Genomic DNA, 20,600 nt, shown 5'->3' on the forward strand with positions numbered 1-20,600 from the left:
ATAATGCACCCCCTGTGATCCAAGCAGAGACGGTCAGAGATCTACTCCTCCATCTGAACTGCCACAAGTCCATGGGACCAGATGGGATCCACCCAAGGGTGCTGAGGGAGCTGGCAGAGGTGATTGCCGAGCCACTTTCTGCCATCTATCAGCATTCCTGGTTATCTGGAGAGATCCCACAAGATTGGAGGCTTGCCGATGTGACTCCCATCTACAAGAAAGGCCGTAAGGAAGACCCGGGGAACTACAGGCCTGTCAACCTGACCTCGGTATCAGGGAAAGTTATGGAGCAGATGATCTTGAGGGAAATCACACGACACGTGCATGGCAACAAGGGGATCAGACCCAGCCAGCACAGGTTCAGCAAGGGCAGGTCGTGCTTGTCCAACCTCATCTCCTTCTATGACTGGGTGACCAGACAGGTAGATGAGGGAAAGGCTGTTGATGTAGTCTACCTAGACTTCAGCAAGGCCTTCGACACGGTCTCCCACAGTATTCTCCTGAGGAAACTGGCAGCCCGTGGTGTGGACAGGTTCACTCTTCTCTGGGTGGAGAACTGGCTGGAGGGCCGTGCCCAGAGGGTAGTGGTTAATGGAGTTAAGTCCAGCTGGCGTCCTGTTACGAGTGGTGTCCCCCAAGGGTCAGTTCTGGGGCCCATCTTGTTTAATATCTTTATTGATGACCTAGATGAAGGAATTGAGTGTACCCTCAGTAAGTTTGCAGATGACACCAAGTTGGGAGGATGTGTCAAACTGCCTGAGGGTAGGGAGGCCCTTCAGAGGGATTTGGATAGGCTGAACAGCTGGGCTGAGCTCAATGGGATGAGGTTCAAAAGGCCAAGTGCCGGGTCCTGCACTTTGGCCACAATAACCCCATGCAATGCTATAGGCTTGGGGCAGAATGGCTTGAAGAATGTAGAGAGGAAAAGGACCTGGGGGTGTTGGTTGATGCTCGGCTTAACATGAGCCAGCAGTGTGCCCAGGTGGCCTAGAAGGCCAACAGCATCCTGGCCTGTATTAGAAATAGTATAACCAGCAGGAGCAGGGAGGTGATCATCCCCCTGTACTCAGCTCTGGTACGGCCGCACCTCGAGTACTGTGTTCAGTTTTGGGCCCCTCACTACAAGAAGGACATTGAGGCCCTGGAGCGTGTTCAGAGAAGGGCAACAAAACTGGTGAGGGGTCTGGAGCACAAGTCTTATGAGGAGCAGCTGAGGGAGCTGGGATTGTTTAGTCTGGAGAAGAGGAGGCTCAGAGGAGACCTTATTGCACTCTACCACTTCCTGAAGGGAGGTTGTGGTAAGGAGGGGGTGGGCCTCTTCTCCCTGATAAATAACGACAGGACAAGAGGGAATGGCCACAAGTTGCGCCGCGGAAGATTTAGATTAGACCTGAGGAAACATTTTTTTTCTGAAAGAGTGGTCAGGCACTGGAATGGCCTGCCTAGGGAGGTGGTTGAGGCACCATCCCTAGCGCTGTTCAAGAAGCGTTTAGATGAGGTGCTAAGGGATTTGATTTAGTAGTTGGGTAGGGATAGTGATAGGAGGATGGTTGGACTAGATGATCTTGTAGGTCCTTTCCAACCTTATGAACCTATGAACCTATGATTTATATGTAAAGTTATATTATCTATTTTATATGTTGTCATATTTATTATCTATTTATATGTAGACTTGTATTTATTAGATAATGTATATTTAAACTTATATTTATTAGATAACATTAATATATTAATTTACTTCTAGTTCCTATGAAATTGAAAATATTGTTTCAATATACTGAAAAAGAAATTACCGTTAGGCAATCTTATTTACAGAAATAAAAGGTTTGTGTTTCTTTATGTCTCTTTTTATTGCAGCAATGTTGTGCTCCTGCACCTCATAAAACGAATGGCAAAACTGAAAAACATTTGTTGCACCAAAATGTGGCTATAGCCAAGTAGATGCTAAGTTTTACTGTAGAGTAATTTAGACTTCACTGAGAGAGAAATCCTTCTTCCTGTGTGGCCAACAAAAGTTTTGCGCATGGCAATAATGACAGTCTCATTTTACTTGAAAGAACTAGGGGGAAAATTTCCCCTTAAGGAAGCAAGAGGGTGTTGCACTTTGCTTAGAGCATGGCAGCACCAGCAACACCTTGAAAATTAGAGGATTTTATGATCGTATAAAAAAATTATTGCTGACATGATGCCTGTGTTGGAGAGAAATCAAAAGGTAAGCAGAACTTCACAGACGCTTTGTGGTGGAGGAGAAAAATGTTCTCAGTAATGAAAGCAGGAGCTCTATTTGCATACTTCGGAGAAGCTGTAGCATTTCATTGTTTCATTAAAACCCAGTTAATTTTCTCAGGATGATTCCACAGCTTTGGGTTTCTCAGAGAAGGTATCCTGTTGGTCACCACCGCAAAAGGAAAGGCACATCACTCAAAAACAAACTACTTTTCAGTCAGTGTCATCTCAATCATTGTCATTCTCACTCTGAGGGGAATCTTAATTATGGGAATCCAGATCAGCTGAAGAGATAGGAATGTACATTTCTCCATCATTCTGCATGACTTACAGAGCCTACCAAGCATTCAGACAGCTACAAGTTTGGATTTTCCTTTGTCTCTACTTGTCTGTTCTGAACTAAAACAAACAAGAAAGGTACCAGTTCCTGTTAAGATGATGAGGCGGAGACATTAAGGACAGTGTCTCATTTCAGATGCAGACCACTTCTTCTAAACAACCAATTCCTGTTTAAGCCACATCCATTACCTACCACAAGACCATCCAGGCACAGACTTGTTCTCAACATAGTTTTGAAAGCAATACACCCTAGAGTAACCAAGATGGTGTCCTCACTTACTCCAGCTTAGTTGGTTCCGCTTGTGACCCCTAATATATCTGGGTTTTTTTTCAGACTACTTCTGACCTCTCATTTTTAATTTCTGAATTTCTCACAACATAAAGATTATTATTCCAAAGTTGACTGTGGTCTTGAAGGAAGATATAAACCCAAACAGTGCAAGAAAATCCCTTCTCTCAGAGCAACTGATACATTTGCTTTTCCATTTCTCTGAACCCACATTTTCATTCTTCCTTCTGCAAAGTTGAGATTAATTTCAACGCATTACTAAGTCAAAGGCTTCGTAGTTGAACACTAGAACAGAGCTGTAATCTTCAAGAATAAGGCAATTTTTAAGTTCTATTATTTCTTTTACTCAAAGAATATTACCACAGGCCAGTAAGTTCTGAATGGAGATGAGCCAGACTAAACATGAGAAAAAAGGAAAGGGCAAGTTCAAAGACTCTCTTCCCCAAGTAAAACATCACAGTGTTACCCCAATGCTTTGTACAGACACCCCAGCCTTCTCCCACCATCACCTTTTTGTTAGGCTTACCTTTAGCACTCCAATTACAGCTGGTGGGTAGCTCAAACCAACCATATTGGATGTCCGCCTGTACATTCTACCAAGATAAAATAGATAAGGCAACATATAAATAAACAATACTGCAGAAACGAAACACACTATCACAGGGGATACTGGATAGTCCAGCAAACTCTAACTACCATTTCTTCCTTCTTTCTAGCTTGCACACATGCTCTCTATACCACTTTTCTTGTAGATCTTTACCCGAGGCCATATGCTTCCCAGCATATCAGACCTTGGACCCCAGGCTGAAGATTAGCAATAATCTGTTAATGCCAGATCTTCATCAGAGGGAAAGGCTGCACTCATATACACAAGATGTCCCCCATTTCCCACCACAGCAAACCACATGGCCCTTTCAGTTTCTGTAGTTCTTGCTTGTCAAGCATGAGAGCTCATTCTGAATGTACTGAAATGTTCTGGAGTCTGCAAGTCATCAGCTCCAGTTCGGTACAACTGTTAACTTTTCTCTACTTTTTTTATTTTAACATCTGTACAACATCTTTTGGGTGTTCTTTGTGTGTGGATGAGAGAGAACGAGGAAATAATCTACATCCGTTATCTGTACAAAACATGCATTGAACTATATTTGTTTTCAGGCCACACATTTTCATAGGCTTAGTGAATTCACAAAAGCTGACTGTTCAAACACCTTTCCATAGCTCACCCTTTTTTGCACTTCAGAAACACAGGAGTAAAAAGAGATGGAGGAAAGCTTTCTTCTCCCACTGACACGACCATGCATGAAGTCCTTCACTTCCCTTTCACCTTGCCACCTTTCACCTTGCTCTCAAACATGAAAAATGTCAGTCCCCTTTGCAGAACTCTGCCACTGCCAAAATCACACTATTTCTTACCCCCTCCTTCCAGGACCCAGTAGTTTTCAGACAGTTCAGGCAAAGGCCCTCTGCCTTAGCTCAGGAGAGCAACAACTCCCCTGGTGCCATTTTCCATCTCAACATTTTCATCTCACAGTTACTCAAATCCACTACATCACAGCCTCCGACAGCCAGCTTTCTGCCAGTCGTTTATTTCCTTCCCTAGCAAATCCTTCACTGAGAGCGAGGGTTAATTCACAAATAGCCTGGGAGGAGTCTTTCCCAAGGAGAAATGACAGCTGATGTTGTCTTATTAGCTTTACCATTATTTCTGCCACTCTTAGCACACATGCAGCAATTTTTGGAAATCCCCTCTTGATCTCCAAACATTTCACAGCAGTCTTGGTCCATACATGTGCTGCCTGATTCAGGCCATGAGTACCATGACACAAGATCATCTTCTTCATTAAAAATAAATAAATAAAAAATAGACATCAGAGGTCCAAGGGTGAGGTAAGGCCTGATCTGAACTTAGGAAATCTTAAAAACTCTTGAGTCCTGACCTAGGACTATGCAGAGGTGTGTATTCTCTCTCAGAATCATTCCACCTGTGCTATCACATCTCTATTATGCTAAAAATAGATCCATGAGTACTGGTTCAGGTTGCACTCTCCTAGCAGCTATCTGCCAATCAGATCTTCATAGAAACATCATTAGAATCATATCAGAAGTTCTCTTCACGCAGTACTGCAGATGCAATCGGCAGTGCATGAGCAGCTGCTAGAACAAAGTAATTACATGTTCCTTTACCTTTCCACAAATATCCCAGCTTGTACTGCATGGACAATACTCCTGAACCGTGGTTTCTCCTCGGTCCTTTTGAGCATCATCCCCATTTGCCGTGTGAACGTAGAAGCCAACCAGTCCCGGACCTCTGAAGGCACGGAGTCAGACTGGATGTCACTGAGCTCATCTTCTGTGTCCAGTAAACGCCTAGAAGAGGGAGGAAAACAAAGGGTAAAAAAATACTGCCTTGGAGAGCACTGCATCATTAACCAAAAATAAATGTGCATCTCTATTCTAATAAAAGCATAATGAAACCTCTTCCTGAAAGTCTTCAGTAGATTGCACAGCTAAATGCTGGATTGCGAAACTCTCTACTAGGATGACAACAAAGAAGTATCAGTCTTCTGAAGTACAACTACATAATCATTCACTCACACCTCACCTTCAGCCCATCAGAGATCACTGACAGTCACATCACATCTGACTTCTCAGTTAGTATCACACAGTCCTGTCCTTTCCTATCCTGACCACCTGAGTGACTCAGAACTGGGGTAGCAGCACACAACAGAAAGTGGAATTCCTCTACAATTTCTTACCTGTCTATTTCTATTGCAAACTTGAGTAAAAAAACTTGGACTTTCAACAACTTGATAAAAGCAAATCCATCTAACTCTACCCAACAGAAATAGAGGGGTACAAATTTTGACTTTTCCAGAGAAACTTTCAGAAACAGTGGAAAACAATTCTTGTGAAAATCTTCCTCCAAGAGAACATATGCTAATTTTTTGATCATTTTTTATCTCCCCCTTGCCACATGAAACTCACAGACGTTTTTACACCGAGAACTGAAGATCTGCTCTACAAGAAATACAATATTTTTTCTGTGAATAATAAATCAGGGCTACAACAACTATTCCAGCTGATGTGTACGTTACAATTTTGTGTCATTGGTGCCACATGCAAGATAAATATTAATATTTGTAATTAGCTCACCTAGTTTCGTCAATGTATACTGACTCAAGGACTGTCGCAGCATATTCCAAGTTTTTCTTCAAGTCTACAACTGAAGCTTCCCCTCTCTCTAGCTGCTTTACCAAAGATCGCAACCTGGAAGAGAAAAATAAAAAACAATTAGAAGAAAGAGGATCAGTTAAAAGCTGGATCCAGCACGACACCTGGTAGACAAGATCGGCAGAGGTAAGCTTTGGGAAGTCCACGGAACACTTAAAAAACAATCAGTCACCATGACATTAAACAAACATCACATTATACTCAGGCTCAAATAAGTCAGTGAGATGTGACAGTTCCCTGTCATACTCAAGTATGTTAAAATAGAAATCTCTTGGAATTCAACAAAGGAGTTAAGAGAGGTGATTTCAATCCAGACAAAAAAAAAAAATCAATAAACTCATGGAGCACTATCTGTTGATGAATTCAGACAGTGATAAAGGCTATTTTGCATGCTAAGGTGCACTGCATCAACAGCAGTTTCCTCCCAGGTTTCCTTCTGCTCCCCACCCCTTAAACACTGAAGCTATTGAGAGAAAAAAAAAAAAAAACCATAAAACCCATTGATTATTTGTCTAGCCCAGTCACATAAACACCACTCCTAGTGGCAATGGTGTCTTTGACAAAAAACTATGTATTTAGACACAGGAAGAACCTTGAACAGGAGCGGTCCTTCTACATCTGCTCAAATCAGCTCATCTGCTTGTTTGTTGTCAAGAAAGCAACAGTATCACTCAATAATTCATTCTTGATGACAGAATGGGGAGGGAACAACAGCAAAGAGGGGTTCAGAAGCTTTCTACCTCCTTCATCCCACATGTGGGGAATCTAGAGATGTGATCCCTCATTATCAGAAACACTGCTTGTACATGAGCCAAAGGAATTAATGTTGCAGGATAAACATTATCTTGGGCTCCTCCTGACTTTCATTTCATTGATATAACTACTGGGCAGCTTTGTGCTACAAGTCATTCAAAATTCATGTTTAATAGCAGCACAGTGAGTAACTGTTGCTTCACAGCACCAACATCCATCACTGAAGAAGATTATGCAGAGCACTGTGTGCATCAATCGTCTGGCAAAACTGGAGTACAGTTATTACAATAAAATCTTGTCAAACAATTGACTGCTCTCATGTGAAAAACATTACTTTGTCTTTGCCTTGCCATCAGTTATCTACAACTTTCTGACTCACTGAGTCACAGCACCTGCTGTCAGTTACTTCTACTAAATAAGGAATCCGAAATTGATTATCTTCAGTGCATTCCACATATCTTAATTTGCTTGAAATTGCTCTAAATTCAATCACAAAGTTAAGGCCAGGCTGTCCCAATGAAGAGTGTCCAAATATCATTTCAGAGTGCCTCTGAAGTAATTCTGGAACTCAAGCAAATTCAGCAAACCATTTTACCTTAAATGAAAACATTACCACAAACTTTTTACACATTTCACTTTTAGGAACTTGTACTAAGGCAGTGGAAACAGAGGGCAAGATTCTGACTTCCTCTCTATAGTCCATAGACATGACAGAAAGGGAGTTGGGTTCGGTTACATGAACCCCTTACAGGAAAATGAGAGGTCTGTCAGCCTCCCAGAAGAATGATGACAACACAATTATCATATTGATTGGAAGAAAACAAGATAATTGTTTGTGTTGCTCTCTTGTAACTGACTGGAGAAGAGCAAGCCCTGAGTGACCCCATTGCTTTTTACAACTCCTTGAAGGGACGCTGTAGCGAGGTGGGGTCAGCCTCTCCTCCCAGTTAACTAGTGCTGAGACAAGAGGCAATGGCCTTGAGTGGTCCCAGGGGAGGTTCAGGCTGGATATTAAGAAGCATTTCTGCTCAGAAAGAGTGGTCCAGCACTGGCACAGGCTGCCCAGGGAAGTGGTTGAGTCACAGTCACAATATCTTCACTGCCCAAAGAAAAAGCCCAGCCCTATGCAATGTTAAGCATTTCAGCCTCCTCTAACCCCACAGACAGCTCAAGCACGTACGGTGTAAACTTAGGAAAAATAAGCTAGGCCACTTCCAGAAGACATCTTCCCACACTGCCTTTCCAAGGGAAATATCTGCTTGCATTCACCATAAAAACCTCAGCCAGCACCTGCAGATAAGCCCACTGAACTCAACAGAGCAATATATTTGTGCAAAGCAAGCAAGATGGCTCTTCAGTGTGCATGAGAGTTTATCCAAAACCTATGCCATTCCACAGTCCTGCTCACGCTTGTGTAATGCTTCCCTAAAATATTTGCTATTGTGTTTATGACTCAGGGAAATGGAAAATAAAAGAAACTGATGAACCTGACTTAGTCCATGGAAGTTACACAGCTCAGAGACCCCAAACCACCCTAAATCCAAACTGAATAACAGGAAAAAGTGAAGCTCTTCTCAGAGTATTCGTGAAGCATAAAGTTTCTGAATAACTGCTCCAAGCATTCCCCTCTGTGTTTTATTTATAACAGTATCTGTGTACAAATAATTATCCTTAGCTAGAGGGCATGTTTTTATGATGTTGACTTTTTTTTTTTTTTTCTAAAATAGCATTACATATCACTCCAGAGAATATTAACACCAGAGAAGTCTGGATACCAGTCAGCTCCAATTAACATGCAAAGTGCACAGACTGCCTGAACACTTGGGGCAGGTTCCCTCGACCAGACTGAAGTCTTGCAAAACTGCATGGCTTATCGCCACATCTATTTTCAAAGCTTTAAGACTGTGATTTGCTGCACATTCTCAACACCACACCTCAATCTTTTCTTCTTCTACCAATTTTATATGACTTGTATCAAAACTTCTCCCACCCTCACTAAGAAAGACACAGCTAGCTAAAATGAGCTACTAGCTTCCTTCTGCACTAGCCTAAGAGAAGATGCATCCTTCCTTCTTTCCATCCTTTCAGAGATGAAAGAACCCATTACTAACAATGTTATGATTAACCATATAGAATGTGGATGCTACTTCTGCCCTGTTCGTCACAGAGGTTCACCAGATAAAACTAGAACATACGACTGATTGAGGCCAAATAAAATAACCAGAAGGCTTTAGGAATTAACAAGATAGTAATCAGAATTATTACTTAGTAGACCCAACTGCACAAATTCCAGCTTCAGTTTACTTACAAAAAAAAGCCCAGGGGCTGCTAATACAAGCTGGAAAGACAATGTCTGCTGAATTGAGAGACAAAATAAAGCTATGGTACACATTCCTTTCTGTTTTCTGGCAAACGACCATAATTAACAGTAGGAAACTCATGAATGAGATTGAGAAACAGATGTTCACTGCACAGCGAACCATGTTTCTATTCAAACATTGCTGCACAGAAATAGGTGTGCATCTGCTACCTCACTCCAAAGCACAAACTCAAGAAATCGGATATTCTAGGGGTACACCACATCTAGGGATCCTGTGCAGACCACGTAAGCAGTGATCACACAGAAAGACTGTCAGATGCTCAGGGATGGTATCCACCTAAGGTGTAATGAAACCATAGAGCAAAAAAACGTGATATTTAATGTTGCCCAGAAGAAACAAAAGCAAACTGCATGTGCTACACCTCATAACGCAGCAGCTGCAGTCAGCTGCATTGACAAAAGCCTCCATGATGTGCATCAAAGACCCTCTGATACTTCACTCAAGCAGCAGGTTGGGCAGACAGATACAGAACACACAGTCACTGAGGATCTCACTGTGCTTTTTCACAACAGCAAGTATGACTCATTCCACAGTCTGCCACATGTCAGTCTAAGGCTCTGCATATATAGCAGGTATGTACTAATGAGGAATAGATCCAAAGTAGAAAGAGAGCTTCAGCAGGAACCCTTCAAACACAACAGAAAGTACACTAACTGGCAGCCCTCAATACAACAGCTTTTTTGAAACCACAATTATCACATTTCTCAATCTCTGAACATGACCATTCTTCCAAGTGATGCTAGCAGACTGCTTTGTGTAAATCTGTATGTCAGGTCCACACAAGCTCTCTATTATTCTTGTTGCAGAAATCAGGGAGAGTTCAACACATTAATACCAAAATATTTCTTTGTCATTATAATTGTCTCCTATCTATTATCATTAAAATACCCAAAGGAGAAAATCTTTAAGTTTTTCACACTTTCCAGTTCCTAAAATTAATTATGTTCCAGAGCAGCTTTTAGAAACTCACAGTCAAGCAACTGCAGAGCAGAGCGCATACAAGGTGTGAAGTTCAAGGAGTATGCCCTGCCTTCAGAGGTGTCCAGTAAAGAAAGGAAGAAGTTGTTCCCAAGCTGCTTCCTTTCAGATAACTCTCAGTCACCAGCACATCCTGAGACCCAGATACAGTCTACATCTCACTTATACTCCACTAGCTACAGTTAGAGACATGGTATGCTCCTACATGACCTCGAAGCTCTTTCTTGAGTCTGGCTTTGGAAAACTTATCACAGAACTATAGAATTGTGTGAGTTGGAAGGGACCTTTAAAGGTCATCTAGTCCAACTCCCCTGCAATAAACAGGGGCATCAACAGCAGAGCCCTGTCCAGCCTGACTTTGAATGTCTCCACAGATGGGGGCATCCACCACCTTTGGGCAACATCCTCCACTGCTTCACTGCCCTCAAAAAAACACTTTTATTTCTGTGCAGACTAAATCTTCCTTCTTTTAGCTGGAAAGCATTTCCCCTTCCAAGGTCATAACAGACCTTGCTAAAGAGTCTGCCCTTTTCTTTCTTACAGCTCCCTTCAGATACTGAAAGACTGCTACCAGGTGTCTCCAGAGCCTTCTCTTCTCCAGGCTGAACAGCCCCAGCTCTCTCAGCCTGTTCTCACAGGGAAGGTGTTCCATCCCTTGGAACATTTCTGTGGCCCTCCTCTGGACATAATCCTACAGGCTCATGTCTCTCCTCTAGACAAGATCCCACACCTGGATGCAGTACTTCAGCTGAGGCCTCACCAGAGCAGAGGGGCAGGATCACCTCTTGAACTTCTGGACACACTTCTTCTACTTCTTTTACTTCTGCTTACTCTGATGTACTCTAAGGTTTATCCAGTTCCCTAAGGAAGCTGCATGCACTTGACATCATCACCACTGATCCTGCCAGATATGCCAGAAGATATTAGCCAAAAATTTGGTGCTATATTTAAATCTCTGTTAAAAGCTTCCACCATTTCCTTTCCACTTAAAGGCTTCTACCTCTCGCTGGTAGACTTGGATTTGACTGCCCTCTGAAAATCAATTATGCCACCTTTCAAACCATAACAACGTTCAGAATGAAACTTAAATTATGGCAAGCTCAAGTTATGGCAATTAATGTTACACATTTTGATACACTGGCTAAACACAGACCTGTGAACAGTGGAAAATATGCAGACTTGCTTTCTGTTTTTATGAAGGAATTTAAAAATAGGCTTCAAGATTGGAAAAAAATAAAACAAACACATTTTGAAGCTGGAATGACAAGTGGGGAAAGGCACGTCGTTATCACATGTCTTTTGGCCTTCAAAGGCATTTTTAGAAACGTGAACTAATTTGAACTGTGTTCAAGATTGTAGTGGTAGTGTCAGAAGAAGTTCCTGGTCTCTGACTAGAACTGGAAAACTTGTTAAGTTTGGGTTACAGGATACAAAAACTCTGATGTGTCCCAGAAGGACCCTCAAAAATCCTCAAACTTAACAGTATACTAATGTGGTTTTATAGTATCATCTGGATCTAAAAAGATCCAAATAAGCATCGCCGTTTGATTTCCCCATGAGTCAGTTATTTTGAGCAGCTAATGAATTCACAGATTAATCAAAGGGGTTTCCATGTAAGAGTAACAAAAAAGCAAAAAAGAAAAAGGTGCGTAGTTTTAGCCTATGGGATATTTCTTAATGTTGTTCTCTAAGAAAACAATTCTGATTCAAACTTTGTCTATCACCAGGACCTCATGAAACTATGAATCTCAAACAACATCAAAGAGCTTTCTAAAATGTTAAGTTTATACAAATGGCATGATGACAAACAGCCAATGTACATGACCACTCATGAGAAAACTGCAAATTCACCACAGCTGGGAGACAACAAAGAATCCAAAGAGAGCCTCAGCTCTGACACAAAAGAAACCAGGCTTCATCTATGCCATGCCTGCAGCATTTGGAGACTGTGCGAGAGAACAGTAGTTAGCCCACCCCATACCTCTCAGCAAATGAGTAAACCCATGTTACCCAACTGAACATGCATGAGATGTTCAACCATTAAAAAAAAAAAAAAAGCAAACACATAAATAAATAAATAAATAGCATACAACTTTCCCCCATATTCGAAAAATCGCTTTGAAAAGCTGCCTCTAAAATCACCACTGACAAGCAGAAAAGCTGGAAAAATTCATAAAATGCCAAGAAAAGTTCCACTGTCAGAAAAACTGCCCACAAAACCTCACGTTTGTGGTTTAAAACTGAATTGGAGGGAAAAATCTGATTGTGAACATTATGTTCCCCTAATGGTTTACACAGGTGTAGTCAAAATGGTGCTCTGAAATGAAAGCGCACCAAAAATAATCATTTTCACATGGTATTCCTCTCCAGACCAACTACACTCCTGCGTAAACATCGCTTCTTTCGAATCACAGAAGCATGAAGTTACACTTGTAAAGTTTTCCCTTTTTTGGCACTATTTGAAAAACCATACAGGAGATGCTCCATTCAAGCACTGAAGTAAAAGAGAGCTATCCCCATAGACAGGAGGAGTTCTCTTCCTACTTGCATCATTAAGTATCTGTCAACAAGAAAACAAGCAACAGACTTTTGCAAACAGAAACATAAAATTGTACTACGTCCCTATCCCTAATAGTGTTGAACAAGCCACATAGAATTGAAAACAGTTAATGCTTTAGGAGAGAGTTGTTCTTCATAAGTAGTTACCAGCATCAGGAGGGTATGTGAAATGTGCACCTGAAAACACATTACATTCAAAGGGGAAGGGCTAAAGATGCCTCTCTTAAGTGATTTTGGGAAGGAAGAGGATCAAACCATATTTGTGCTGCCCTCACTCCTTCAAAAGGGGCAATGGATCTACTTCAAAACCCAGAACTGATGGATGGAATTACAAGTGGGGTATAAATTCCCCCTTTTACTTTAAGAAGCACTCCGGAAAGAGTTTTTTCCCCTAGGTCTGGCATTGTTTAGGATGAACACTTTCATAACTGTTCATAACACTTTCATAACTGCAAAAGCAGATGGAAAGTCCAGCTACAATATTGTCAATGGTTTACAGGCTGTTTTCGCCTGTTTTTGTGATGATTAGTGTGGGGGACCCACGGACCCATGCTCCAGGAAAGGAGAAGGGGGAAAAGGGAAAAGGAAGATGAGCTTAAAAACAAAACAGTGGCAAAATAAGATATCAGAAAGCAAAGTAACACAATATAATACAATATAACTGAAATTTAAGCTAATAAATCACATCAAATGAGCGAGTGTCTGATAAACTGAAGGCCTTACACTAAACACTGAAGGCGAGATGGCAGTAAGCAATCGCAGCTGAGTCAATCCCAAAGGAAAGAGAGAGTGTCTTGTGACACGTCATCAGTTATCTTTCCCTCTAAGCAGAAATACGTAAAAATACAAAGCAAAACGAAGTCCTCTGGGGAACGCTGTTCTCTTCTGAGACAGGTATACCCAGAACTATCAATGAACCACGGAGCTGGAGTATTAACTCTTAATGCATACATGATGTTATGATGTGGAATACCAATACCAAAATCATAAAACCATGACAAATATCTTACTTCAGTTCACCAATGGCCCTTGTGGAAATGCTGCATCTGTGTGGGGTATTAGCCGACAGCACTACATGAGCACTTGAGATACGTGCAACAAAACTTGCCTGAGACAGACTCACCGTCAGTGTTGTCCCACTGCCTTTCAGACTACAATCAGGATAAATTAGAACAAAATGAAACAAAAAAATTAGTCAAGAAGGTGTTGCATTACGTTCAGCAAAGTCAGGACTTCCAACAAAACAAACGAACAAAAAACACCTTGACCTTCTTTCACTGTGTTATGAATATAATATGACTGTACTTAGTAAGATGCTCCTCCTGCCAGGAGTGCAACAGCACTGAAAAACACAAAACAGAGTACCCACAGTACTAGCACAGTCAGAAAACTCAGTCTACCAGCTACAGGCTAAGCCAATCAACAGCTGTAAGAAACATTTAAGTTAATCTGCTGCAGTCCAGTAGGGAGCAGCATGAAGCGTGCTTAGGTGCTGTGTGAATTCTGAATTCTGAATCAAACCTTCATGAAGCTACATCCTAGGATGTTACTGTTAGAATAATAGTGTTATTATTGCTACTGCTGGCCCTACTGCAGTACTGATTTTTACAGCACACCACTGCAGAGAATTTATTTTGAAAATAGTTTTACATCATGATGCATTGAACTGTACAGAATCTGAAAGCACTGGTAACATAAAGAACATGGAGAAATAGGGGAAACATTTCATGGCGATACTTATAGAAAGCCTGCTGTGCTGAGTGCTCTGAGTAACCAATACAGGAGAGCATTCTCCAGTGCCAGATGGGTTCAGCTGTACTTGGACACTACTGAGCCCTGAGAGCACACCATCTGCTGCCTGAAAGGTAGGCTGGGGAAAGCAGTGTTAGAGGTCATTTTGGAAACACACAGATTCTGGAGAGAATAATGGATTTTTAAATAGAACTCAGGAGTATTGATCCAGGGAAAACCACACACCAAATAAGCTTTGAATACAATCCCCTGATAAGAGATGGAAGCTGTAGGGCAGACTGATATTCTGGGAGTTTAAGACAATGCAAAATTACTTCATGTACCACATTAAGTGCATTAAGTGTAGCTGAAGAGACAATGCAGAAAGGAATGAACCACAAGATACCATATATTCTGTATGGAGAATGTAAGAGAGGACAGACAGCGGTCTGGAAAAGCTTTCAGCATAAGTCATCCTAAAAAAAAGTACTTTCAAGACAGTCTCCAAAAGAAGTACAAATCCCTCTTTACTCTGCATCCACACAAGCGCATTTTCTTCAGCCTGTGGTTGGATGAGCTTCCTGCTACTTGCTGCCACCTGAATCAACAGCCTCAAGGCACTGCATCAAGGCTGGGATCTTGACTTCAGTTCCTTTTCTATGTTGTTCACCTTATAATTTTACTTCATATTCCCAGTGCACCAGAGGTAACTGAAGTCCAACAGTCCGTATGTCCTGCTTGGCTCTACAACCATTAAACATCTTTTTGTGGTTTAGAATTTTAAGCCATGTCTTTCACTGATGGCACGAGTCAACGTGGATCTTTCAATTATCCCACTTACACATCCAAACATATACACACTGCAATCTTAAGAACAACTCACAGCAGAACAGGAGTAACAAAGGCGAACAAAGAAAGAGCAACAGTCTCTCAAATTCTTTCTCTTCAGTAATCACTGAATGTACAACGAGAAGCTGAAATGTCACTATATACTTAAGTCTACAGCATGGTTTGGAAATTTCCTTGTTGATCTCCAGGTCGGATCCCAGTCAGGTAAGTGACTTTATTGGAATGCCACAGTGGAGATCTCTGTTGATTTTCCACCCCAAATCTGAGCCCATGAAAAATGAAAATTAGTTCATGGTGGATTATTTCATTCCCCAGAGGAGCCAATTCACATTCATGTCCTTAAATTCCAGCTTCTAAATAGTTCTGAAAGTAGACAAAATATTTTGACTAGCAGCTTTAGGTAAGAGGTTAAAAAGGTCAAGAGCAGAGCTATTTAATTTTGTTTGTATGTTTGCGTAAAGAGTGCTGGGAATTAAAACTAGGCATATTTTTGGGGATGATAGGATTCTAACAGCCTTGAGTACCTAGAGAACAATTTTGTTGAGCAGAAAGATCTGTTAAAATTACTAAAAACAACTTCTCATCTAAAAATAATACCCTGTGAAAGTCTAGTATCTGAAGCTTTTTTAGGGTTGGTAATCAACGTAAGCAATAATAAAATGACCATCACTCTATTTTACACTTTGAAATTTTTTAACTCTGTAAGAACACGAACTGCCAATAGTTGAATAAGCATTTCCATGCTCCAATGACTTTTGAGTGCTCCAGTTCTAATATTGTGTAATGTAGATAATCTCGATATTAAATATCTTTACATTACAATAAACTACCTTTATATAGCTCAAAGACACAAGACAACTGAAAAAGAAGCTTCCCTCTCTGTCATACTTGTAAATGCATACTTTCATGAAATTATTTAAAGGAATTGTATGATTTTCAATACAAATCCAGCACTGAATTTCCTTACTCTTCAAAACAAAATGAAATAGCAACAGAGTCAGTAAGCTGGTAATTACACTAAAATACATTCCCTTAGGGGAACATTACTGAGACTGAAGAACAGTTTGTTTAATGGGAAGATATTGCTTGGATAACAATGGTTTAAAAGAATAAAAGGGAAGACCTAAGACTACCTTTATGCACAGTGGAAAGTCCTAAGGTTTATTTGCTGCATTTATACACAGTTGAAAGTCCTAAGATTTATTTGTATATAAACTGCTGAAAGCATATCAGCACCATAACACTATCTCAGTCAATATGAGAGCAGTTAGTGATATATTCTTAAAATTTTATCTACTTTTTGCACAATAGTCCCAGATGACATAACCCACTTGCTTTCCTTGTGCTTTCCTCATACGTTAAAACCTGATATACAGATTGGGAAAAGGTACAGCTTGAAAATATTTTACTTTTCTTTGTGTTTTTTTTCTATTTATGAATCTTAAAAAGTTCTTATTAAAATGGAATAATTACCTGTCCGTATAACTCTGAAATACTATATATTTCTGTATAAGCAGCTGACTCCCCATCAGCTTGGAAGAGCCTTTGCTTCACAGCAGCTGTACAGCTCGCAGAAAGGGGACACAAGACACAGAGAAGTTCATCTCTTGATGTCAGCAAGCAATACACACATTCTCCAGCGTCTCTGGCTTCATTTCTGCCGGCAGCACTTCTGCCAAGTTAAGAATCGCGACCCGGACGGCAGCCACGTTGCCCACATTGGATTACGCTGCCTTATTTTGGCTCAGGGCGGACGACCGTTCATCTCCAAGGACGCTGCGGCCGCTCCCGCCCCGCTCCATGTTAGCAGGGGCCCGGCCCGGCCCGGCCCGGCTGCAGCGCTGTGCGATCCGCGCTGCCGGGCTGACGCTGGGACGTGGGGGGGAGGGGGTGGAGGGGGTTGCACTGATATTCGCTGATGCTTCCTGAACATTTATGGACACCAATCACTGGATTTCCACACAGTGAGGTAGCGACTGGTGCATTTCAACAGTAGTGACTATGAATCACTTCCTCTGGCGCAGAAGTTTGTGAGAGCAGCATGCAGGCTCTTGTTTTACGCTGGAAAAAATGCATAGCTAATAGTGGTGACAGTGTTCAAAAGCAATGCTTCATAGCTGAGAATTTGCTCTATCAGATAGTGCTGTTGTACTCCTTGTAGTTTCCATCAAAAAAAAAAAAAAAAAAAGGAGGCAGTACATTCAGAGCATATGACAGCTGATTTACTCCTGATAGAGATCACTGGATGAAGAATAACATACACATTATTTATGTCACCATTACATGTAATTCTCTTCCCTCAGACATAAATGATGGTCCCTCTGGAAATAGACTTTTTCCTCTTATTTTTTTCTCCAGTTTAGGATACTTCTGCAATCTTTAACCCAAATTACGACCACAGATGTTTTCAGTCTTAATTGTGTGTGTGTTCTTTCTATTCATTAGAAAGAAATGTCAATATAAAAGAATCACATTAATATATCTACAAGCATTTGCTTTTAAATGAACAGACAAAAGACAACTTCACAGAATACACAAAATATACTGTAATGTTCCAGTTCCATTAACAAGTCCACTCCAAATGTTGTGCACAATAACTCTGATTTAAACTGCATTTAATGATGAGAACCTTCTGCTATCACAGTGAATTGAAAGTGTGCAAAACAATAGGCCATGCTTATTCTTGCCATGTTACTGAAATTCGAAAGGAGTTGAGAGAAGAGATGGAAAACTTGGTGACCCATCCTCTTCACAGCTGCAGCAGCTATCAGTTTTTTTCCTGGTCAGTCCATACCAGAGCAAGAACTTCTCAGCTTACTTTCCATGGACAAGTCATACTGTCTGATAGTCATAAAATAATAATAATAATAAAAAGCAACACAAAGCTTCATTGTGAGTGCACATGGTTACACTAAAGTGAGTAACTTAGCATAAACTTGGTTTATGGATCCTCCAGGTAATAAAGATCATTGTCACAAAACATGAGACATCTTACACAGTAAGTAATTTTATCTCAAACATACAATTTCTTAACCTTTCACTGCCTTACATACAGTTCCAGCAACTAATGAACTCTGGCAATATCAATTTTATCTGCATTTCATTCAACTTCTGTAGTCTCTTAAGTCAGGAATTAATAACATACCCAACAGTTCGTGCTGCATCTTACCATAGTCCTCTGAGAAAACAAGAAACTTGCAGTAATAAGCATTGCTGTTTCAGAAGAGCATACAACATCCAGTTCCTGCTAGGGTTGGAAAAGGAACCTAAGGCATTAAAACTGTGTTGTCAGCGAGGGCTCACAAGCAAAGCGTGGGATACGGAAAGCTTCTGGAAACAGATCAGGTGCACAGGAGAACCAGTGAACAACTGAGTTAAGGAATGGTAAAGCAGTGTAGTCAGTGAAAGCACAAATAAGACACAGGTCTCCCTTAATATATTTTTTCATAAATATCAAAAAACACTGCTCTTAAAATGAGAAAAAAAATCAACAGGAGGTACCACGAAGAACAAGTAATGCATCTGTTAGAAAAATGCCAAACAGATTAAGAGGACATCATTAATATGTTGCATGTAGGAAATACGATAAATAACATGAAAACATTAAGTCATTAAATAATCAAGCAATAATTAAATAATCATTAAAGGTTGTTACAGTTTGACTCATACTGTTTATGACTAAGATATAACAACCACGCTGCCATTACAGATCTTATTTCTAACTATTTTAATACTTTTACTCTTCAGAGAACATTTTGACTTCAAGCTCCTATTCTGTAAATGACAATTTGAAAGTTATAACTACAATGACACCCATTTATGTCTCCTTAAAAACACAAATAAAAATAGGTTTATTACCACAACGGATATAACACTGGTGTGATAGCCACGAGGGATTTGTCCATTTACCCCAGGGATGATTCCAGAACATGTGCCATCCTTTCTACATCTAGTGTAACAAGAACACACAGGCTTCTTTGCCCTGTTTATACTACAAAGCATCATGTGCGCATCCTGAGGAAACCTGCACTACTTTGATCTAATAGCTTTATCATATTTTAGTGTATCAGCACATTACAGAGAAACCACAACCCTGTCCAGTCTCTTCTGACAAGTTCACTGAACATTTTCCAACCAGGCTGTTAGATCTTCATAAGAAGGGTGAACAGTTATGAGGACATTTGATCATGCATTTGTATTTGATTGTATTATGGTTCACCAAGTTATTTTAGACTTCAGCTAACTGAATAACACTTTTTTAAAATAAAAACTATGAAATGTTGCAGGAGGGAGAAAACAAACATTTGGAGTCTGACAAAAATAGAAAAGCACTCTCAGAGCACAGTGCCCAAGTGACAGTTCGGGTCTCAGCTCTGGTTTTCCCAAAAAGGGACAAAATTGTTGCCATGCTCACAGCTGGCCTGATTCTCATACCAAGAAACCAAAGGAATTTTAACTCATACTTCAATAAACACTTAGAGATCATATTAGAGCCCATCCTGTCAGCCAGGCGTGAAAGCTGTAATATGCATGACCCACACTCTCCCAACTTCTGCTACTAGTACTGAGTCAGGAAAGAGTTGGAGTTAATTACATAAAAATAAGTCCAAAAGGGTCTGGTTCAGATTGAGACATAGCTGAGGCAGGATTGATTCTTGCTTGCTGTTGCATCTTTTTCTTTCTAATTGTCCATGGTAAAGCAGGATGATTGGAGAAGTAGAAACCCCTGGAGTAAAATAAGTACTTAAGAAACAAAACAATCATCTGTCAAGGACATTTAGCAATGACTCATTTTGATTTTAACACTCCCCATTACCCTTTACATAGGCAAAGCTTCTGAGCCTCGCTAATTATTCTTGCAACCACAACAGCATGCTAAACTGCCTGCATATGAAAGAGTGAATCTATGCTAGCCAGCCTGGTTATAAGACAAGTAGCTACACAAAGGAGGCCCTGAATTAACACTGGAGAAGGAAATAAACTAAGCATGTATTCTACACACACAGACACACAATTAAATATCCAAGGTAATTATATTGTCAATGTAAGGGAATGTACATCCAAATTTGTGACCACAATAAAAATAATGGTAAAGGCTGGCCACATAGTAGCTGTAAGTGTTTAAATGGTCAGCTTTTGGGAAGAATGCCCCTCTGACACAGCTATCTTTATATTCGGGCATGATTAATATAAACCTCTCACTATCAGATGTACCATCACGAGGTCTAAAAGCATACACATTAACACAAGGACGTTACCCCCCC

General features: G+C 40.7%; 1 protein-coding gene across 4 annotated transcripts in view; it reads right to left on the minus strand.

Moving 5' to 3' along the window:
* The window catches only part of PDE1C (phosphodiesterase 1C), a 268,813-nt gene that overhangs the window by 63,758 nt on the left and 184,455 nt on the right, over positions 1-20,600 (minus strand). For 3 of the 4 annotated variants that reach the window (XM_065752714.1, XM_065752713.1, XM_065752712.1), the window contains 3 exons: positions 6,008-6,121; positions 5,039-5,221; positions 3,381-3,447 (listed from right to left, as the gene is read on the minus strand). In XM_065752714.1, the coding sequence (XP_065608786.1) occupies positions 3,381-3,447; positions 5,039-5,221; positions 6,008-6,121 (364 nt within the window). The remainder of the gene's footprint in view (positions 1-3,380; positions 3,448-5,038; positions 5,222-6,007; positions 6,122-20,600) is intronic. The other variant, XM_065752715.1, reaches the window with a different exon arrangement.

The sequence above is a fragment of the Cyrtonyx montezumae genome, unplaced genomic scaffold (genome assembly GCF_038088225.1).
Source record: "Cyrtonyx montezumae isolate F1298 unplaced genomic scaffold, pur_monq_1.0 scaffold_8, whole genome shotgun sequence".
Lineage (NCBI taxonomy): Eukaryota > Metazoa > Chordata > Aves > Galliformes > Odontophoridae > Cyrtonyx > Cyrtonyx montezumae.